This window comes from Oryzias latipes, chromosome 16 (genome assembly GCF_053564925.1).
Source record: "Oryzias latipes strain Hd-rR chromosome 16, Olatipes_Hd-rR_3.1".
Taxonomy (NCBI): Eukaryota; Metazoa; Chordata; class Actinopteri; order Beloniformes; family Adrianichthyidae; genus Oryzias; species Oryzias latipes.
In genome coordinates, this window is record NC_136252.1 from 10,963,524 (window position 1) to 10,986,816 (window position 23,293).

The window sequence follows — 23,293 nt, forward strand, 5'->3', positions numbered from 1 at the left end:
AAAGAAAAATCTATTTTTTACGATAACATTTTCCTACAGAAAATCTGGTTAAAAAAGACAATTTCAAAATAGCAGATATTTTACAGTATAGATAAAGATTCAATAAAACAAAGTATAAAATTCTTTGAAAGCAAAATTTCTTTATTTTCATAAAATGTAATGTTAATACTGTGACAGCTCTATTCAGATCAGATTTTCTTTCAGGAAAAAAAAAGTAATCATAGTTTTTTGTCTTTAACATAAACCAGCATTTTCTCCACTAAAGCTTCTTAATTTTTCTTTACTGTAAAAAGAAATTCCAAAATATTTCTTTCACAAGTTTTCACAAATCAAAAACTGTGTTTTATTGAAATTGTATCATCTGTAAAATATCTGCAGAGAGTTTAAACTTTCTTTTTTTCTCTAGATTTTGTGTTGATGATTTTCCCTTAACTTTACCCTTAACTTTACAACAGAATATACAAACAAATGCTAACTTCAGTCTTGTCTGACTTAAGATGTGGCAGATAGGTGGCCTACAACAACAAAACATGCAACCATCACAAAAACAGACATTTTCTAATATTAACAAAAGTGTTTCTAACTATATTAGCAGCGCTCTCCTAACAGTACAGTCAGATGTAGCACATCATACAGAGCAGGTTTAATGTGTGGGAACAACTGTCTCAATACGTCCATATTAAAGACTCCTGGTTTTGTATGTAAATGCTGATTTTTTTTTTCTTATTCTGTTTTCTCTTTAAGAAAGAAACCTTGCAAAGACGTTTGTTTTTCTTAACTTTGCTAGCTTAGGGGTTTCAATGTAGTGATCAGAGCTTTGAGAAAGTGAAAATGGATTTGAAGACTGTGTCACACAGCCACTAAATACAGTTTGCACATTTTCACATACTAAATTTCTGTATTTTGTGATACGTGTGATATAAGTTACTCATAAGTGGGGTTTTATTTTTGCGTTCGGTATTTGTCGATGTACGCAGATGTCCATCGAGGGTTTCGGCTGACGGGTCTTTACATGAATTTGGTTTTGAGCCGTTCAAAATTTTTGATTGCTTGAGGCAGTTTACGCGTATTTATTGTAGTTTTTAAGTAATTATCATCTTATACTATTGTGTTTGTATTTGTGACTTTTTACAATCATTCTACATGGGTCTAACCGATTTTTTTACGCATGTCCCACTGGTGTATAACTTTTATTTTGCATATACATACATATCACTTTCAATAAATTGTTATTGACGCACAAATCACTAAGGAATTGCATATAAACAGCGCAATAATCACGCACGGTTCAAGCACAATTGTCGTGCTGTGTGACAAGTGTACAAATCAGCCAATCTTTCACCTCTTCGGCAGTTTATAGCGAGCCAATGAGAGCCAATGCTAAAGGGAACGTTACCAAAGCCAACCGGGTAATTTCATAACTGAGTGAATAAGTGAAACATATTGGTTTAGCAGTTGCTGAAATACCTCTATCTTTTTACATTACCTGCTATATCACAAGCAAACTTGTGTTCATTTTTCTGTTCCTTTTTTTTATCTCTACACCTGCTATCCAATGAACAGACACATGCAATACACACGCATGAAGACACAGCTGTTAACCATTTTTCTATTACCTGATTGTCCTTTAGCCCTTGTGCTATCCTAGGCATTTTAACATTGGGAGTGGGGTCATCTAGACCCACTAGACAGTGCCCTGAACCTTTTTTCTTCAATGATTTGTGATCTTCACTGGTGTCCATGGATTACATAAAATCATTTTCACCTTTCTCCACCTTTGTCATGGTAGGGAGAACACGTCAATGTAAGGGTGGGGTCATCTGGACCCCATAGCACAATGGTTAAGGATGCATGGTGGTGTAGTGGTTGGCACTCTTGCCCTGGTTCTTTCTGTGTGGAGTTTGCATGTTCTCCCTTTGCATGTGTGGGTTTTCTCACTGCACTCCAGTTTCCTCCTATAGTCCAAAAAACAGGCTTCATAGGTTCATTAATGTTTAAACTGCTCTGGGTGTGAATGTGAGTGTGTCCCTGCGATGGAATGGCGACCTGTTCAGGGTGAACCCACCCTTTGGGACGAATGATTGTCAGAAATGCTGGCTGCAAACAGCCATTCTCTTAAGTGGAGCAGACAAGATGCAGTTTGCAGGATTCCAGCCCTCTATTGGTCGTGTTAAATGTCTTTCTATGCAGTTTGATCAACCCGTCAGAACAAAAAGCTGAAAGCACCTGGCAACTCTCACACTTTTAACGTCTGATCCATAATCATAACTATAAAAATAAATAAGCTGTAACTAAGTGACAACAAAGTGAAAGAATTACAAAAAATAAAACCTAAGAAAATGTCTTTTCTGATGTGTTTTCAAAGCCACACAGGTCAGCCCTTCAGAACTGCAGGATGTTTTTCAGGAGACCTCTTCCAACATCTTCCAGATCAACAGTAACGGTAACATTGTATAAAGCTATGAATACAAAAACAATTTAAAATGGAAATACATTCAAAGGTCTAACTTAAATGCACAAAAGTCTGTTCAGCTGGATTCTCCTCACATGCTCTCCTCATTTTGTTCCGCAGTTGTCACCCTGGAGAACAATCTGCAGTCAATGGGAACATCCAGAGACACAGCAGAGCTGCGACAGAGTCTGTGAGTAACACACAGACACACACACACCCATACACAAACAGCGCCTGCCAGCAGACGCATTCACACTAGGTATTGAATGGCGAAGCTTTCCTTGAACATATTGATTGTTGTTTTTGTGTCGAGAAGCCAAAAATAAGCAGATCCAACTGTGATGACAAAGTGTCCAATCTAAGATGATTACATGCGTTTCAAATCAGTTACATCCCACTGTTTTGTTTGGCACATCGTCAATTCTATTGAACAATCTTGCGATGGCTTTGGAACATTTCTGTTTCAAACAGCTTTGTTTTTTACCAAGCATACTTTTGCAACATTGATGTTCCTTTCAAACATCATGTCTGCTTCCTAATGGTTATTTCTGAGAATTCTTTCTGTCTTTCTGCATCCATCTGTCTAGGAAAACAAAATTGTAAAGTTTCCTCATTCGTCTTGTGTTTTTATCGGGCCTTTGTTCTGCTCTGTTAGTACTGTGGTTGTTGTACGACCACCATTAGATGGGATCCTTTCTAATAGAACCCACCTTTGAATGTTATGTTGAAAAAAACAGAAGCTAAGGGTGTATTCAGACTGGACACATTTGCTTAAAGTCAACTAGAGTTTGTTTCAACAGATATTCCGTGACACATTTTTCAGTCTGAATACACCCAAACAGACCCTAGTCCTCAACCAGGAACCGCTCTCTCGCACATCTTTGGAGGTGGTCTTGGTTCGTTTGGGAATGAGCTCAATCTGATTACAATCTGTCTTCAGAGTGGAACAAATGGACCAAAACAGCCACCGTAGCCTACGTATCAGAGAAGGACTGTGGCAACAGATGAGCTGCAGACAAATATAAGACAACAATTGTTGTGTTATCAAACAGAAAAAAGGGTCCAACTTTTTACTTGTTAGTATGTTTATTTTAACACAGCTGAAAACGCTTCTTACTGGCTTTTCTGTATCTCGTTACATGGTGTGCATCCGACACTGCTGTGACGTCAGCCTAAAAGCTACCTTTGGGGTCCTTACAGATTCTCTTAAACATAACCATAACACCAAACGATAAGACTCAGCAACTCATTGAAATGTGGTCGGATGAATGCAGACTCATTAAAACAACTTTTAACGTGACACATGTAGCTTTTTACTGGTTTCCCGTCATTATAAACCCTTTTCAGTGTACCTTCTTAGACATTGTCAGGATCCGCTCAGCAGTGATTGAGCCACAGGGCAAAAAAGATCTTCAAATAGGGGTTTTAGTTTACCCAACACAAAAATGGCATCAGCCTAAATTAAAATTAGGTAAACTTAACAAAAATGTAACAGAGAGAATCCATAACAAAGCTAAAACCAACTGAACCCTAACTGACCCACCAACAGGAAACATCAGGGGGATTTTATACTGGCTGATCATACCATTGACACAATAGGGAGGGAATCACAAATACAAAACTTTCAAAACCTAAATATTAATTAAAGCAGTAAATTACTAGTAATTTAAAACTTTGACAAACAAACTGAACTTATACTTTAAAACAAGTTTAACATGTTTGAAAAAACACAAACAATAGTCCAACTTAAGAATAAACTTTATCTCCCCCCCTCCATCATATCCTGATGGAAGTGATCAGGAAGTTGTCCATGCTCTTCATTTTTCCACCTCATAAGGAATTTCTTCAGCTTCTGCCTCAGAAAGAACTCAAAAGAATAGAATTACTCAAAAAAATTTTTAACTAAATGTGTGCACAAGTCATTAAGTCAATTTTGTAATGTGTAAAATAAAATAAATGATTTCTTTTACAACAAAGAAATATAACAAATTAACTTAACTGAGGGGCAGTGGGTTCTGCCCTCAAATACATCTTCTTGCCAGGAGCCGCCCTGCAGCGTGCCACCGGATCAAAAAAGCAAGTACAAAGTGTTGAGCCTGACATTCATACACACCTTCCAAACCTGTGACAAGATATAAAGTTTGAATGAACTAAAAGGGAAGCCCCATGACAGCAGGCTGAACCAGACCAAATTCAGCGGACTGGGTGCAAACCAAACAGTTTTCCCAGTCTGAATAAACCCTAAAGTTTATTTTCTTGTAATTAGTCGCTATTTATATGTTAAAGTATCAAGATTGGAACAATTCCTCAAAATACATATCTGTGATAAGGCCAATATTAAAAATAAACAAAACATTTATTTTGGCCACATAAATGGTAGATTTTAAAATGTACTTTATTTATAATTCTTTTACAGTAAAAACAAATATTGTTTTGTCAATTTCCAAGCATTGATTATTTAAAATGAGCTTGCGTTAATGTGGAACTTTTCAACTGGAGAACTACAGACCAGAGTGAATGTGTGTGAGCTGCAGCCAAAACGCATTTGTGTTTCTGAAGCATCGGTTATGGCTAACAACATTCATTTTTGTCATGGAAGAAAAAAAGGATTAAGAATCTACTTTACTGCAGACATTGGTGATTCGCCACAGTGAAGGCCTAATTAACCACCAACAAGTGTGTCAGGTTTCTCACTTGAGATCTGTGCAGTAAACCCATGCCAACCTGCTTTTCAAAACTTCGTTTACCCCCAGAAAGTCCACAGTGTTGCTACAACTTTATTTTTAACTGTAGTCTGTTCAAAGACTAAACTTCACTAAAAAGATGTGTTAAGACCAAAGTATCACCATTGCCCGCCTAACAATTAGATATCATGCCTCAGGATGGAGTTCGGTACGTTCAGACGGCCTCACTAAGCTTTTTGAAAAGAGGAAAATGTAGTGACTTTCCAAATAGACTCTGGCTTATTTGTCAAAATGATTTTCTGTTTTTTTTTGTAATGTACCTTAAATCTGGTTTTAAATGCTGTTGAGTAGAGCAAATTTGACAATTGCATACATCTAATTTCAAAATACATATTTCTTGAAAATGACCATAGACAGCACCACAATGGAAATGGTGCCTAGCACCCGAAGGTCACTTTTGTCAGAAATAAAGCATGCTTGTCATTATGTAAACACCTAAAAGGAAGAGGGGAGACACATTAACTGGGAAACGGAGTAAAGGAATAGGACATGGATGTTCACCAATGGTAAAATTATACATAGATAAGTAACGTCCTAAACAAACAAACTGTGGTGACAGTGACGATCTTAAGGCAATTCTAGAACTGTCAAACAAGCTGAGTTTGACGCAGCAGAAAAGGAGGCCAACAATGGATCATCCGCTTCAGCCTGACTCCGTGAGAAATGCTGGATGGATGTGTCTCTGTTCTCCCAAACTTGATGTTCTGCAAATGTGTAAAAGATTGGACATGTCCTGAAAACTGCCTGCAAGTCTTCAAATTCCAGGAAACTGTATGCCAGCTGTAAATAGGAGTCATTAAATCTGGAATTGATTTATAGCACTATACATTTCTTTATGTTTTTGTTCAGTTTTTGCTTAGTGTTTTATAGTACATGTCTTTATTGACTAAAGTATGATTCCACGAGGAGGAAAATTAGTAACTCTAAAGTGATAAAATATTTAAAATGTCAAAAACTCAATTGGCTAAAGACCAGAGTCAGCGGCGGATACGTACTTATGCAGATCCACCCCCCCATAGAATGTCTGAACAATGTCCGCCACCGATCCTTACTCATCAAAAAAAATTCTGAAACATTTCTGATGCTGTGTAAATCATTTATTAAAGAACGTTGGAATATTGCTCAATATAGAATGTTTTTTTTTTTTATTCAGAGCGATAGACTGTACCATATTGGTACTTTAGAAGTGTCATTCTTTCTGGCCGCTTCTGAGTCAGCTGATGCTATTTCTCCCTGCAGGGACACAAACTTTGGTTTTAACAATTCAGGAACCGGAGGAAATAGCTGTGAAATATTCCATGGCAGCCAGCAAGGACGCCGGCGGGCCGGTGTTGTGGCAGGATGTGTTTCTCCTGACTCTGCCATCGTTGATTTTTTTTCATAGCACTCCTATTTTGCCCCAAAAAGCGTAAAATGAAGGTGGATGTTTATTAGTTTATTCTATATATTTGCTACTTTATTTTGCAGCTATTGTCATATTTGCATTGATTTTCCACGAATTCTACGTAAAACGACAACAGCTTTTTGTGTATTCAATTGAAACAAAAATGACTTATAGTATATTTGGGTAAGAAATGTGATTTATGAAAGAGACTTTGTTATGGAAGTATTTAACCACAGGCAAATAGTGCTACTGCAAATTATTGGGGGGCACACATTCTGGCAGGCTGGATCAGCGGCCTGACAGAATCTGTGCCCCTGTCGTTCTTTTACATAAAATATGTGGGGAAAAATTCAAATGTGACAATAAAATCCCGCAAGCCCAAAGTACACTGTAAACATCCACCTTCTTTTCCTGCTTCTTGGGGCAAAGCATGAGTGCTGTGAAACAAATCAACTGTACCACAAGTTGCGCTGCGACAGGGGAAACAAATTATGACAGGGGAAACATGTCTTGGCACAACACCGGTGTGCTCTTCATCTCCGCTCCCGTCCTCCCCCGAGCGCCTCCTTCGGACACAAAAGTCTCATGCAAGCATCCTGGGCTCAGCGTTTGTGGTGAACTGGAGGAGTCATGTGACTGAAAAAAATTTGTGAATATGTGAAACCACAAAGTTTGAAACGCGAATTAGTGGGGGGACACTGTATATCATCTCAAACTGTTCAGTGACTCTGCAGCAGAAATCGTTGACAAGCAGCTCAAATCTACAGGTACGTCTTTCTCAGCCATTCTTTTTTTTTTGGAACAAATTTCTCAGGAAGAAGCTCATTAAAATGGGCAGCTATAGTTTTTTTCCCCCACTAGTTGTTTTTATATGTAAATGATAATAATGTTGTGCATCTTTTTTTTTTTTTTTGATTTTATGCTTGCAAATGAAAACAAAAATGGTTTCTTTCATTTTTGATTGGGAAACATCACACTACTGTTGAAAATGGTTTTCTTGTTTTAACATGCTAAAACCGCTTTTGTGTAAAAGGGCAAAATGAAAGCACTTTTTGTACCTTTATTTAAAAGGGTCCTTCATTGTCTGCATCCTTTTCTGCCGTTAGGGTTAATAGAATTCGACCCTGTGCTGTAATCGCGGAAATGCACAAGGCAACAAGTTTAAGTGGATTAATGGCTGGTACCCTCTGGGTGTCATTGGGTCTGTTACCACACCACAAGCTTCTGCCGTTGTTCTTGAAGAATTACACAACAGAAAATTTGGACCATATTATTAGAGAGTATCTTTAAATGACTGATAAGCTACACAGCATCCACTGAAGGTCAAGCTGGTTGAGAGGCTGTGGAGACATGTGGAGACATTTATAATTCAATTCAATTCAATTCAATTTTATTTGTATAGCCCAAAATCACAACAACAGTCGTCTCGATGGGCTTCGAAGTAAAACATGAACTCAAAAGGATCACGAATACAAAGAGTTCAATAGGAAAATACTAAAATGAACTAACAAACTGACTAAGCTATACTGGACATCTCTGCCCTTAGACCCCCCCTTCGCGGTAAGGAAAAACTCCCAAAAAAAACGGATTCCGGAAAAAACGAAGAAACCTCAGGGGTGTCCACATGAAGGAGGGATCCTCCCCCAGGACGGACAGGCGATTTACCAGAACTCTTAGAAAAGAATTAACTTAGCTAAATCTACAACTACATATATAAAAGTCCAGCAGACGAGCTTCATCCAGCCGTGGTTGGGGGGGACAGTCAAAGGCGCGAGTCGAGCCGGAGACAGGAACCACAGCCAGGTGTAGGAGCAGGAGCAAAGGCGAGGTAGACGGTCAGGAGCTGGAGCACGGATGAACCAACTGGAATCTGGAAGCAATCCCACTCCCCAGGAGGGGAGAGGAAAAGAGGGACAATACATGAATCGCACTGTACCAAACAGAGGCATGGAGAACTAAATGATAAATTATGATCAAGAATAGAGGAGAGGAAGGGTAGAAGTAAAAACAGGAAAGAGGACAGAACCCCAGTGCACCATAGTTACCCCAGCTTCAACTTCTAGCAGCCTTTTAAAAGAAATAGTTATTATTAAATTTAATTTAAACAAATTAACATTAAGTTAAATAATCTCTGAATACTGACTAGTCTGACAATAAGCCTGTCCAAAGAGGAATGTTTTAAGTCTAACTTTGACTGTAGAAACTGAGTCGGCCTCTCTTACATGAGCTGGGAGTTTATTCCATAAGACAGGGGCTTGGTGACTAAACGCTCTACCTCCAACTGTACTTTTACTAATTCTAGGAACCACAAGCAGTCCTGCATTTTGCGAGCGAAGTGTTCTCATTGGATGGTAAGGGACTATGAGGTCCTTAATATAGGACGGGGCCATTCCATGTAAGGCCTTATAGGTTAACAGGAGGATCTTGAACTTGATTCTGGAATCAACTGGGAGCCAATGGAGCGAAACTAACACAGGAGTGATGTGATCTCTTCTGCTGGTTCCAGCTAACAATCTAGCTGCTGCGTTCTGAACAAGCTGGAGACTTCTTAAGGAACTCTTAGGACACGCTGCTAACAAGGAGTTACAGTAATACAGCCTCAACGTAACAAATGCATGGATGAGTTTTTCAGCATCACTCTTAGAAAGTATATTTCTGATCTTAGCAATATTCCGCAGGTGAAAAAAGGCAGTTCTGCACGCCTGAGATATGTGAGCCTTAAATGATAAGTCCTGGTCAAGTAAAACCCCAAGGTTTCTAACTGTGGAATAGGGGCTATACTTATGCCATCCAGGGAGACTATCTGAGCAGACAGAGCATCTCTGAGGTTTTTAGGACCAAGTATAATGACCTCAGTTTTTTCTGGGTTCAAGAGGAGGTAATTAATTGTCATCCAGGTCTTGATGTCACTGATGCAGGCGTTCAGTTTCTCTATCTGGTCATTCTGGTCAGGCTTCATGGATAAATACAACTGCGTATCGTCGGCATAACAATGAAAATTAATGCTGTGTTTCCTGATTATGTTTCCTAGGGGTAGCATATAAAGCGTAAACAGGATCGGTCCCAAGACTGAGCCCTGTGGGACTCCATAGTTAACTCGAGTGCACTGAGAGGACTGTCCATTTACATTAACGAACTGATACCTATCGGACAGATAGGATTTAAACCACTGGAGAGCAGATCCTCTGATCCCTATGTCCTGCTCTAATCTATGGAGTAAAATACCGTGGTCGATAGTGTCAAAGGCTGCACTGAGGTCCAACAGGACCAGAATAGAAAGTAGTCCCTTTTCTGAGGCCAATAACAAGTCATTAGAGACTCTAACTAGTGCAGTTTCCGTACTGTGGTGAGGTCTAAACCCCGACTGAAAGTCTTCAAAGTGGCTGTTGTCCTGTAGGTGGCAGTAAAGCTGCTTAACTACAACTCTTTCTAGGATTTTAGAAATAAAGGGCAGGTTTGATATCGGTCTATAGTTGGCCAAGATGCTAGGATCCAAACTGGGCTTTTTCAGAAGAGGTTTAACAACTGCATATTTAAAAGACTGTGGCACGTAACCCGTTTCCAGAGAGGCATTTATCATTGTTAATATGGGATCATTAATTAGGGGAAAAGTTTCTTTAAAAAGTCTGGTGGGAATTGGGTCTAACAGACACGTTGAGGATTTGGAAGACGTAATAATTGATGTTATTTCCGCTTGATCCACAGCAGTGAAGCAGTCCAATGTTACAGAGGTTTCTATGGATGCCTCCATTTCTACCGCTTCAGCCTGTTCTGGGCTGATAGTAGGAATAACTTGATTTATGTCTAATATTTGAGATTTTACTATCGAAAAATGTAAGAAAATCATCGGAGCTGAGACAAACAGGAACATGTGGTTCTACTGAGCTCTGACTGCGAGTTAATTTAGCAATAGTGCTAAAAAGAAATCTTGGATTATTTCCATTCTCTGATATTAAAGTTGAATAGTACTGGCTTCTAGCTCTACGCAGGGCTTTTTTATAATTTAAAAGGCTATGTTTCCAGGTATTCAGAGACTGCTCTGAACCGGAGCGGCGCCATTCTCTTTCCAACTTACGGGTTTCTTGTTTAAGAGAACGAGTTTCAGCGTTAAACCACGGTGCTACTCGGTTTTGTCTGACGAACTTAGGTTTCAAGGGGGCAACAACATCGAGTGTACTCCTGAGGGCTTGTAAGGCATCATTAACAAAGTGGTCATTTATACTAGGACTGATACTATGGGAGCTGGTCTCAGAGTATTTTCTCAGAATATCACTAAGTACTGGCTGAACTGTGTGTTTAAACTCAGACACAGAACGGTCAGTTAAGGTTCTTCTAAGCTGTTTCTTATTCACTGGGGCAGAAGGATGTTCCAGTGTAAGCTGGAAGGTAATCATAAAGTGATCGGAAATGATGGGGTTAAGAGGAAGGACACTCAGCTGGCTGATCTCTATCCCATGGGTTAGAACAAGGTCCAGGTTGTGTCTATGACAGTGAGTGGGTTCATTCACACTTTGGGTGAAACCAACATCATCTAATAAAGCTGCAAAGGCCTTTCCTAGACAGTCACTGGGGTCATCAACATGAATATTAAAATCCCCTAATATAATTTGATCAGAATGTAAGACAATAGTCGATAGGAAGTCGGAAAACTCAGTTAAAAATTCTGAATATGGGCCGGGGGGGCGATAAATAATTATGAGTAAAACAGGTTTTCGAGTTTTCCTGTTTGGGTGACTTAAAGACAATATGATGTTTTCAAATGAATTATAAGCATTTTTAACTTTAGGGCTGAGAAGTAAGCTAGACTGTGATATTACTGCCAAACCACCTCCTTTCCCTGAAATCCTGGATTTCTGATAGTTAGCATAAGTGGGGGGGGTTGCTTCTTTCAATCTAACATAGTCATCCTGATGGAGCCAAGTTTCTGTTAAGGCTAAAAGACTAAGGTTGTTATCAGTAATTAACTCGTTGACTAAGAGGGACTTGGAGGAAATGGATCGAATGTTTAATAAACCGCATTTAATTACATCATAATTCTGCATGTGAGAACTGCTGTCTGTCACTGTAGGGTTTCTATGACGTGCTCCTTTCATTTGTCTTTCAGCACATAAGCTAAAGCTAGGACCTGCTTGACTTTCCCTGCATGGGTTTTGCACCGGCACTAACCCTAAGGGAGGCTCAGAGGAGCGTTTTACACTGCTGCTCTGCGCCCGGGTCTCGTCTCTGGATTGTCAGGTTAACAGACTAAGGCTAGCAGAAATGTTTCTAGAAAGAAGAGCGGCACCGTCCCGGGTGGGATGGACGCCGTCTCTCCGCATGAGACCGGGCTTCCCCCAAAACGCGCTCCAATTATCCACAAAACCAACGCCGTTTTCTGGGCACCATCTAGAAAGCCAGTGGTTAAATGATGAAAAGCGGCTGTACATTTCATCACTGACTAAGTTCGGCAGGGGACCAGAGAAAATTACAGTGTCGGACATCGTCTTAGCCAGTTTACACACCGAAGCTACGTTTAACTTTACCACCTCTGACTGTCTCCGTCGGGCATCATTACCGCCTGCGTGAATCACGACTCGACGGAACCTGGACTTATTCTGAGCTAACATCCTAAGGTTCCCCTCGATGTCACCAACTCTGGCCCCCGGATAACACCTGACTGTAGCCGCTGGGAGCTCCACGTTTCTAACTTCAGAAGAGCCTATAACCAGAGTTGAGTGTTCAGCGGGTGTGTCGCTGAGGGGGGAGAACCTATTACTAACGTGGAGTCTCGGGTGCTCTAAGTTTTTGCGTTTAGCACTATGTTTCCTCCCAACCGGTACAAACCCCTGACTGTCTCCCGGCTGTTGGGAGGGTGCTGGGGTGCTAGCTAAGTTAGCCCTGGTAGCGCGGCCCGCGCTACGAGTAACGACCTGGCTAGCCGGCTTAGCTTCAACTGTGCGGAGCCACGCTTCTAACTGCTCCAGCCTGGCCTCCAAGTCTAACACAAGACTACACTTAACACACCTACCGCTATTTTCACTAAAGGAGGCAGGGTCATCACTAAACATATGGCACATGGGGCAGGAGAGAGGAGGAGAGGCGGAAGGAGTGGTGGCCATGCTAGGTTAGCTAAGGCTAGCGGTGTTTAGGTAAAGAGAAGTGGTTTATTTAGCAAAATGAGAAAGTGAACAGCAAGCGGTTTAACAGTGGTGAATTCGCTAATAAAAGGTACTAGATGTGAATATTAACCCAGATAACCCTTAGAGTAAGCAATAGTAGTAAGGCTAATGCCAAACAAGAGGACAGCAGTCACACACGACTAGCACTGGGAATAGCTCACCCGGAAATGACGTCACAGCAGCGTCACCCCCTATAACCACAATAGTCTGACTTCACGTTAGACTTTCTTAAGCTTTAGTAAAAGGTGTCACAAAAATACTCCCCATTCCCTCCGAGATGATCCCTTTATTATTCGTAAACTAAACTTCAAGTTTAGTAACTGGTTGTATCTCAAAACCAAAAACAACAGAGGGGTAAAAAGCGCAGGCAAGGCTATAAGCTAACCCGCAAGACCGGCTATCCCCAGCAACTTCGTCAGACTACGGTCACATATCCCCTAAACACCCCCGCCCTCAGGGGGTTGACCCTACATTCTAGATCTGCCACCAGTTTACAACCAAGGTCATCTTAACCCTTGTGCTATCTTAGGCACTTTAACATTGGGAGTTGGGTCATCTAGACCCACTAGACAGTGCTCTGAACCTTTTTTCTTCAATGATTTGTGATCTTCACTGGTGTCCATGGATTACATGAAATCTTTCCACCTTTATCCACCTTTGTCATGGTAGGGAGAACACGTCAATGAAAGGGTGGGGTCATCTAAGGTAGCACAAGGGTTAAATTGCTGAAAATGTAAGAAAACCCCCAAACAAAACTGGAAACTATACTAACTGGAAGTCAGTCAAAATGTGGCCATGAATATGTTTTACCGAGCAAAAAAGTATTTATTTGTCCTTATTTTAGCTTAAGAAGCAAAACCTATATAGAGTTGACAGATTTATTCCAAGCAAGTCATCACCACCTCCACCCCATCAACACCAACACTCCCTCATGTTAGCTTCCAGCCAGTGGTTGTAAGGAAAAGGCAGAAGCGGCGAAGCAAGCTCTCCACACTTAGATGATGACTGTGTGGCTGTGACCCTCACCCTGTCCTCCCCCACCCTCACACAGATTTCACTCTTCGTCCCAAACCCACGTCGGTGCTCAGCGTCCTGCTCTAGCCACATATGAGCAGCAGTAGGTGGATGTTCAGTTTAGAATGGACTGAAACACCTCTATTCTGTGTGCATTCATGCCAATAGTAGCGTGATTGGATATGTTTGGTGATACGCAAAAATTTCTTCCTGTTTGTAAAGATCCATACAGTCTGCATGTTGCGGCACTGCTGTTTTTATTTTCAGACGTTTTGTAGATTGTTTCAGGAACAAGTTTAAGAAACAAGGTTGTCTTTTTCTGATCTTTGTGTTGAGGTCAGATTCTTGTTCTGATGGCCTCTTGAAGCAGCAGTTTGTGCAATAACTGTTAAATGGCTGTCCAGCTGAATGGATTCAGTCACAACACAGATGCTCTGACCAACAAGAGTGACAGAGGCTGTCAACTACACCAGGCAGGACTCAGGTGTAGCTTTATAAACCTGTGGACCATGAAATCTCAGCAGACATGGTCTTTGCAAAAGGACATGACCAGGGGCCTCATTTATAAACGTTGCGTACGCACAAAAGAAGGCGTACGCCACTCTCTACGCAATAGTTGAGATTTATAAAAAGCAAACTTGACGGGAAAATGTGCCGTCCTCCACGCAAGCTCTGACCAAGGCGTACGCACAAAAACGGGTGAAATGAGAAATGGCGACACCGTCGGCAGATGGAAGAAACACGTGAAAGTGACAGTGTGTGCCAAATCGTGCTGGCATATGCTGTGCTACACAATGTGGCACAGCTTAAAAACGTGCCTCTACCCCCTGGCGCTGATTGTTGTGTTGGCCCCGACCCTGAACCCCATCCCCACGCATTTGAGCCATTTGCTGCTGCTGTGCGCCAGCGTTTGGAAGTGATGCGTCGCTTGTAAAGAAAAAGAGGTGTGGAAAATATTATTTATTTAAGAATTCCCTCATCGTGCAGTTTATTTCAGTCAGGGCGATCTTGATTTCGCCCAACTCCTTGGCCACCTCTCTGATTGAACTACTGACTTCCCTCTGCATTTCAAGGACTGCATCGGTGAGGACGCGTCCACTGCTGGAGGGTTGAGAGCCGCGTGCCGTGGAGACGCTGGGGCCAGACGGCTGCTCAGCTGCAGCATCGTAACCACTGTCCCCGCTGGAACACCCAGCAACTTAAATAAAATTGTTCTATATTAATAATCTGTAATTGTGTAGCCTGCATACATGTGACTTGACTGCATTCATTTTAATTATTTCTCTTACCTGTGTCACCCTGACCCTGGCGCGTCGGCGTCCCCTCCGTCTCAGTCAGGTGACTGAGGCGGAGGAGGACGCCGATAAGGGGGACTTAATAGGGATTCCCCAATAATAGCGGCCAGTTTCTCATCAAGAGGGGTCAGCTCCGGTCCCCCCCCCCCCCCCCCCCCACGTGGCGGACACACTCTGCCGATGCAGCGCTAGACGTTTTTTTGCCTCGACTTTGATGTCCGATCATTTCTTTCATTTCTTTTTTATTTCGGCCACGTCCGAGGTTGTGACGCTACAGCATTTACGGCGTCTGCCACCGTTTGCCGCTCACGTGCCTTTTTGGCATTAGTAATGCCCACACTGTGCCCCAAACAACACTTTTCTCCTCTTTTCCACCTCGCCAACGATAACTTCTACTTCACATTGAGTGAAGTTACGTTTTTTTGATTTCCCCTCTGTGTTTGCCATGATTTAGCAAGCCATGAATATTAATTTGTGGGCGTTTCACGGACTATTTATGGGCAACTATGGGCGTGTCATGTAGCCGCAAAAGCTGCGCTGCATTTAGAATTGGTTGTGATTTATTAAGGGAAAGATGCGTAGGATGTGCGTGCGCACGGTTTTATAAATCCGAATATTTCTGTGCGTACGCACGTCCTATGTTTCATCCGTACGCCACTTCTGACGCAAATCCTACGCAAAGTTTTATAAATGAGGCCCCAGGTGACTGACTGGTTGTTCAGACAGATGTGGCTGGTGCATTGTAAGGGTTTGCAATGTGATTGTGGGAAACATCTGCACAGGTCACTGAGAGCAAACTTTCCAAATACTGTTGTGAAGACAAACAACAGAGGAAAGTCACAGAGATGCAGCATGAAAAATGGAACATGAAGATTTTGAAAAAGAAGAAATGTGTAGGAAGACAGAAATGTGGCCACCATGGTAACTGAGGCACTTTGGACTCTTTGGTGACACTGAGCGTCTAATAATAATATCAGTGCAGAGGAGTGCAGTACCAAGTACGGACAGGATGATGACAGAATCCTAGGAATCCTAAGCTTTTGCCAGAGTAAAGAGATCACCCATGACAGTTATTACTCTTTCCAGCTGTGAAGAGGAAGTTGTTGGAGCTTACTGGAGTGTCCTAAAAATGGATTGAAATTTTTAGAGAGCCTGGTGCACAATCATTGACTGTATATAAAACTGGACGGATCGTGTGTGATGTCACCAGTAGAAATTGCCTTACCTCCTATGCCATTATTCCATGACACAGACGTCGCCGTGACTGAGCCAGACGGCAGTGATTGGTCCAAGTTGGTCTGAGCTAACATTTCTATGGCAACTACTTTCAGCAATCAGGTGTAAGCTTGTTCCAAGTCCACACCCCTTCCACTGAAATTGGCTCAGGAGAATCTGTTAATCAAATGTACAATGTGGTGCCAGCGGGCCCGACATGCTTTTACTGAGATATCTGATTGATAGGTTAATCACTTAAATAACTTTTGATAAAAATAGATATGAAAAAAATTTGCACTAGCAAGAAAATGTTAATAAAAGGTATCAGAGCAAGAACGTCCAATCTGACCAGTAGAATGACTGTTTGTTTCTCTACAGAAGTCTATGGGATTCTGGCTTCTTTAAACCAGCGGGTACTTCCTGTTTGGAATGTGAGGGAGGAGTGGTTACTCAGTCCAGTTCTCTATATACAGTCAGGGTGCAATTAGTTAAAGAGTTCAAGAGTAACTCACACTTGCTGACAATAACTCAAAATGTACAATCCAGTTTTAGCCTATTTGAACCAAGTGTATGTGAAAACTTTTGTGCAGTCCTTTTTTGCTTCTGTGAGCTGCATGTGGCGAACACACAGCAGCAGCTGCTCTTGCTTTAGTCCTCAATCTGCTTTAAGGCTGTTACTCCATCTGACTGAGTCCAATATCCATCTCGCCTTCACAGGAAAAAGCTTCTGAGCTTTCATTCAGATTTGAAGACTAAAAGGGGTTTCTGTGAAAAGGGTTATAGATTGTGTCTTGGCAAAAGATTTTGATTGGAGCGTTGTCACGTCTGACGACAGATTAAAGCCGTTATCTGAGACATCAAAGCTCTACATTATTATCTTAGCCAGTACGCAGCTGCATCTCCAGTTTGAAGCTTTAAGTACTGTTTGGATGTGGTCACCCCAGCTCACCTCCTCATTCCTTCGGCTCGCAGGAACACTCCTGAACTTTTACCTTCTCCAGAGCCAACCAGACCCGAAAGGAAAAGAGCGAACCCCAGCATGAACAGAAATCAGAGACAGGTGATTTCATGAAGTTCAGTGTGAGCAGGTTTGAGCTGCCTGACACATCTGTGGGCTGAACTGCATTCCTCAGAAGTGGGCGACTTCTGTTTGCTAGGTAACGGGAGAGATGCTGTTGTCGTGGGTTGCACTGAATCATGGATGTTCCACCTGCCCCTAAACACAAAACATTATTACTGAAAGTCAGACATTTTCCCTTCATTCCCCCTAGTGTTTCAGTCACATTAGCAGCTTTTCTCAGAAATGTGTAACCCTGCTCCTAAAGCTCATGCCGTATTTAGCGCCACTTATGGTAAAAGTATACATCCATATGCAGTACGTGTCCTAGCTGACTGAATGAGTTACAAATGCAGCACCTGCAGTTTACTTAGGGTGTATTCAGACTGGGGAGACCGTTTTCTGGACCCAGTCAGCTTAATGGTCTGGATCAAGTCCTGAACCTTGAATTTGGTCTGTGTTCAGACTGCCGTCAAGGGGACTTTCCTTTTCCCATTTAAAGCTTATAAACAAAACAATGTAACAAAAGATATCTTCACTCATTGGTGAGGAATTACGAGGGCGGGGCACAGCAACAAGAGGCAGAAATTATGGAAGTCCTACACTTTTAGTTATTCAAACTTTATATTTCGTCCACAAGATTTGAATGTCTAAAGCAGGGGTCGGGAACCTTTTTGGCCAAGAGAGCCATAAACGCCACATATTTTGAAATGTAATTTCAAAAGAGCCATACAATAATGTGGTGTCCCTTTCCTACACTGAGGCACGGAGACTTAACCTCATTTAAGGTTCTTTGTTCTTGTTATTGCAGACCGCAACAAACGCCGTACAATTAACTCTTAATTTCTCCCGACGAGACGAGAGCGCTTCTCCCACCTTTATATTCACCTGCTCCCGCTCCAGCCCTCCCATTTCCCTTATTCGGCCCATAGCTGAACCCCATTGGTCCAAACTACCTAACAACAGTCTGAGCGACAGAACTGAGGGCCAATCAGATCTCTGCTTGATGCGTTCATTGAACTCCAGAACTTTTAACGCTGCCCAACAGCCACCCAGTCCAAGTCAGTAAGCAACGATATGTTTAAAACTAAATATACAAGTGAATGTGTGCATTTGATGTAATTTCAACATTTTTAAAGTACAATAAGTCTGTGGATTCTTTTTAATAATATTGTTATGCTGTTGCTGATAAATGAGGCGTTGAGTCTTTAAACCTGATCGTAGGTCTGAATGTTCTGTAGATGTGAGAAAGACTGCTCACTCGCAGACGCGGAGCCAAACACACCCACCCCCGCTGCAGTGAGTGATGGGTAGCGGGTTTTACGTTACTAGAATCCCTGCGCGATTCACCTGCTACCTGTGCCCACAACTCCACCCCCCACCCCTACCCTCTGGTTTCTTCCTCACACATCCCGTCCCCGAAACTGCGCGCTCTTTCTCAGAGACGGGAGCGTGCAGTTTTAGGCACGGCAATTCACAGGTTTCCGGCTGGTACAAACTCTGTGAAATAATAGATAATAGTAAACTGATAGTTTTCTCTCCAAGCACCGCTACTACTGCGCGCCTCTGGCATCGCATCGCGCCCGAGAAGGACTGGTCTAATGAAAAAAAGAAAAAAAAAAGTATAATTAAAGATTTGTCTGCGAGCCACATGTGACCATCAAAAGAGCCATATATGGCTCGCGAGCCATAGGTTCCCGACCCCTGGTCTAAATCAATATCGGGCTCAACGCTTTGTACTTGCTTTTTTTGATTTGGTGGAGGCCTACTGCAGGGCAGTTACTAGAAGACATCTATGAAGGAACACTAATAAATGACAAATAAATGATAAATGACATCGAGATTGTCGGAAGAACAGTGAAAAAATATGTGGTTCACATTAGAAGCTGTTCATTTCACATTGAGTTGCTGTGTTTCATCGTTGTCGTGTTATGGCATTGTTTTTAAGTGATTTCTTAACCCTTGTGGTATCTAGGCACGTTAACGTTGGGATTGGGGTCAAGTATTTTGAGCACAAATGTTGAATCCATTACTAAAGTTCTTAGAGATGCTTGCTGTTAGAGGAGCTGAAAGATTTAAGGTTTCTTCAAGGAAAAGAATTCCATAAATTGGCAAAAAAGAAATTGCAAACACAAAAGAAGATAAATAAAAAATCAACATAAAAAACCCAACAAACTGAAGTATTTCTAAATTTCAACAAATATACCAAAATGCATGTACAAGAAAGGTGACAAGTGGAAATGACCAACATTTATATGGCTTTACACCTAATCCAGTGTAAAATGCTGAAAGAAATGCAAACAAAATGTGTCATATTTGTAAAAGTTGCATTAAACTGAAAGATATCTGTGTTTTCTGAACAGTTTAAAAGTTGAAACCATGTTCTGAAGTTCTAAAAGGACCCAACGTTTGTGAAGGAGTTGAACACTTATCATGGGGCTACATTTTTTCTTATTTTGCCTAAAATTTTTGACAAAATAAATTATAAAAAACAACAAAAACACAAGCACCCTTTACCTGATCGAGTTGAAAGTTTTGACAAGAAGATATCTGAAACAGCTGAAAGTATGAAGGAGAAATTAGGTGCAGCAAAAAGGTATGGATATTGAAGAGAATTTCAGTGGTGTGAAGCATTCACACCATGACAAATATTCTGTTTTTAGTCTGTTAGGTGCAGGTGGGCTGCAACCTGTCAAATATTTGCCAAATCAACAAATGAAGGTCATTCTTTTAGCTTTGATGGAAGTTAAATGCAACTGGAGACACGTCATTGTGTGTCATTGCCTTCAGAGGCATCACGCCTGTCAAAGGGTCTTTGATATGTCGTTTTTTTGAGAGAGCAAATCCTGGTTTATCAGCTTTTTTCCACATTCATCTGCATAATTATTGTTCCTGTTCTGCTGCAGAATTGGGGCTAAGAAACCCAGTGCTGCATAGTTTTACAGAGTAACTGTGTGATTTAAAAATAATCCTTAATGTTTCTCTTGCTGCTTTGCTGCTGAATCATGACTCATCAGGCTCAGGTCAGGAACTTAATCTTTCTGCCTGAGATGAGAGCAGAATCTGTTTTTTATCGACTGTGCACATGCAGCATGGAAGACATGCAGTATGTCAGGGCTGCTTTCCAGGGTGTACAGTCTGTGTCTCTATAGTCTCCACTGTTCACCTAACTTAAGTACATACTACACATCTTTGCATCACTGATACAGACATTCCACATCAACCACATAAACAAGCGAACATACTTGTTTATTCCAGCTGTAAACCCTATTCTTGCCACAAAGTGAACCTAATGTTTAGCACTAATGTGTTTCTCCTTTGATCAGCCCACTTTAGTCCTTCTCTGTCCTCTCCCATCACTCACAGAGACTGAATTTCGAGCAGCTGCAGAAGTGTGCTTGTGGAGCTGCAGAAACGATGGATTGCCCAGATTGGAAGATGCTGTGGGAGGTGTTGTGTAGGGAGTTGCCTGTAACCCCAGGATGACCTGACCGTCTCGATATTTAATAACAGTCTTAACCTGGGCCGGCAGTGGACGTGCTTCAGAGTACTGAGTACGGCTGTGGCTCCAACCTCTCACCCGAGCAAGGTTTCTAGAAAAAAGCATGGCAGAACTCGGAGGATTTGACTATTTCATTGCTCACCTCTGTACGACTGAAACTCTGCCTCACCAGCAGCATGGAAACCAAAGAGCCAACGGCTTTAGCTTTGTTAGATTTACTTCAATGTTTTCTGATGTTTGCACAATTAGTTGAACTGCACACATAAGCTCTGATTAAACAGCAGAACTCTTCACATTTGGCGTGTTGTAGAAAAAAGATTATTATCAGTGTTTTCATTCTTTTCAACACTGATAATAAGCTTTGTTGGTTCTGTATTTAATGCATTTTAATGAAATCTCCTTGACCCAACATGCTTCTTTCCTCCAAGCTGGGAGTCAGTTAGAATGTACGCATCTTGAAGGGATTTGTGCCTCAGGGAGTGAAGGTGTAACAAGCTGTAAACAAATATTTGCATAAGAATATTTTTAATGCAGAGAAAGAAAAAGTACCAATAAAGATAATTATTACACATAAGCAGTTGCCTACAGTCAAAATGTCAGTTTTAAATAAAAGTAATTTGGTCTCATAAAACTAAGGAAACCTATAGTTGTTGATGAACAGAACACATCAACTAATGAATTAAAAAAACAAAAACAAATTAAGAGTATCTGTACCTTTACAGTTTAAACAGATGTATTTAGAAAAAAGTAACACTATTTTTATACAGGAGGGATCACATTGTAAGACTTTTTTTTCAACTTTCTGTTTCTACGTATCAATAAAAGCGTGTTATCATCGCACATCAACATCCAGGTGAGCGCACTTGGAAATTGAAGCTATGTCTGAATTCTTTCACTACCATTTTGTAGTTCTGTCCAAATCTACAGTTTCAAAGTCACGTACCCCAGAAAGTCTCTGCGGAAAAACCACGATGCATAAATGCTCACTAGATTGGTGAAAATAGACCACAATGCATTGGTTTTGAACAATTTTTGTGAAACAAATGCATTTAAATATATTTTTTAAATAAACCATCAATGTTATCATCACCAGAACACAGTGGATTCACCATTAGTCTTTGTAAAACACTCATATCGATTTGATTTTAAATTTGTTAAAATCATAATCCCTGCAAAAAAAATAAAAAAAATTGTAAGTTTGGTGTCTGGATTGCTTTTAAAATCCATTCGGAATTCGGAACCAGCCAGAGAGTTCTGATGTAGCTAAGAGTTTCTGTCATTAAACTCTGAATCAGCAAAAATAGTCTAGCTTTTCTGTCAGCAGCAGAAACAAACGCGTCTGATAGTATCTCAGAACTGTGGAACTCCCAATATTAACCTTTTTTATTTCAGCAAGACGTCATTTTAACAGGGAAGAGCAGAGTTCCCAGAATGCACCAGTACACACTGCACAGAGCTGCTCCTGTTTCAGGAGCATCAATGAAAACTTCTGTTAGACACTTTAGGGAAACACAAACTCCGTTTTCACTCTCTGAGGTTTATCAGGCAGCTCTACCATCAGCTGGAGCACAGACAGTCGCTGCTCTGCACCTAAAAGCCCCCAGCTGTGAGGCTCAGGTGGGCGCTATCCTTCCACAAAGACAATTTATGCCGTTATAATGTGTTTTAACCAACTTACATTTTTGTCAGATAAATGCATCAAGACATTAAAGAAAAACACAATTAGAAACATCAAACCACAACAAGAATCAAGTTTCTTATGCACAAGGGAGAAAAGCAAGTATGACGGAAGAAAGTCCACCACCCTTCTCCTCTCAAAGTGTCTGCTTCTCCCAGTTCTCCTTTTATTAAGAATTCAAGTTGGAGGTTAGAATTTCCAAACAAAGAGAAAAGTTCATTAGGGCAGTGTTTTTCAACCTTTTTTGCGCCACGGCACACTTTAACCTTGACAAAAATCCCGCGGCACACCAGCATCCAAAAAAAAAAAAAAAAACAGAAATTCATGGTCTGTATTGATCGACAGCCCCCCCCCCGCCCGCCCGCAATCTCACGTGCATTTTTGTGATAATTGTGGCCGGAAAAGCAGGAAGTTGCGGCTGTTTTTTCTAAGAGATGAAATGAAAGTTAAATTAGAAAAATTTAGAAACTGTTTGTTTGTTGGGGTTTCAAGGCGTTTCGCAAGGACAACTCATTGTGCGCTGGGACACTGGCTCTTTAAGCCAATGCATCATGGGAGATGTAGTGTGAAAAGTGCCGAAAACTTGCAGAAAGACTGGCGTCTCTGAGATTTATTGTATTGTCCACTTGTTTCACGGTCTGACACCGGACTCTGTGCAAAGCTACACCACTAAAGAAGAGCTTTAGCCGGTATTTTTGTTAGAACTGAGCGACTTTATCAGCAGAATTAAGAACAAGGAAGTGAAGACTTTAAGCACTTCTGATTGGTCAGACTGATGACATGTGATTAAGCCT

At 41.2% G+C, this 23,293-nt stretch overlaps 1 protein-coding gene across 1 annotated transcript in view; it reads left to right on the top strand.

The window, feature by feature from the left end:
- Nucleotides 1–23,293, top strand: part of tsnare1 (T-SNARE Domain Containing 1) — a 182,439-nt gene that overhangs the window by 79,224 nt on the left and 79,922 nt on the right. Inside the window, exons 4-5 of the mRNA XM_011484938.3 lie at nt 2,366–2,443; nt 2,573–2,642. Of these exons, the coding sequence (XP_011483240.1) occupies nt 2,366–2,443; nt 2,573–2,642 (148 nt within the window). The remainder of the gene's footprint in view (nt 1–2,365; nt 2,444–2,572; nt 2,643–23,293) is intronic.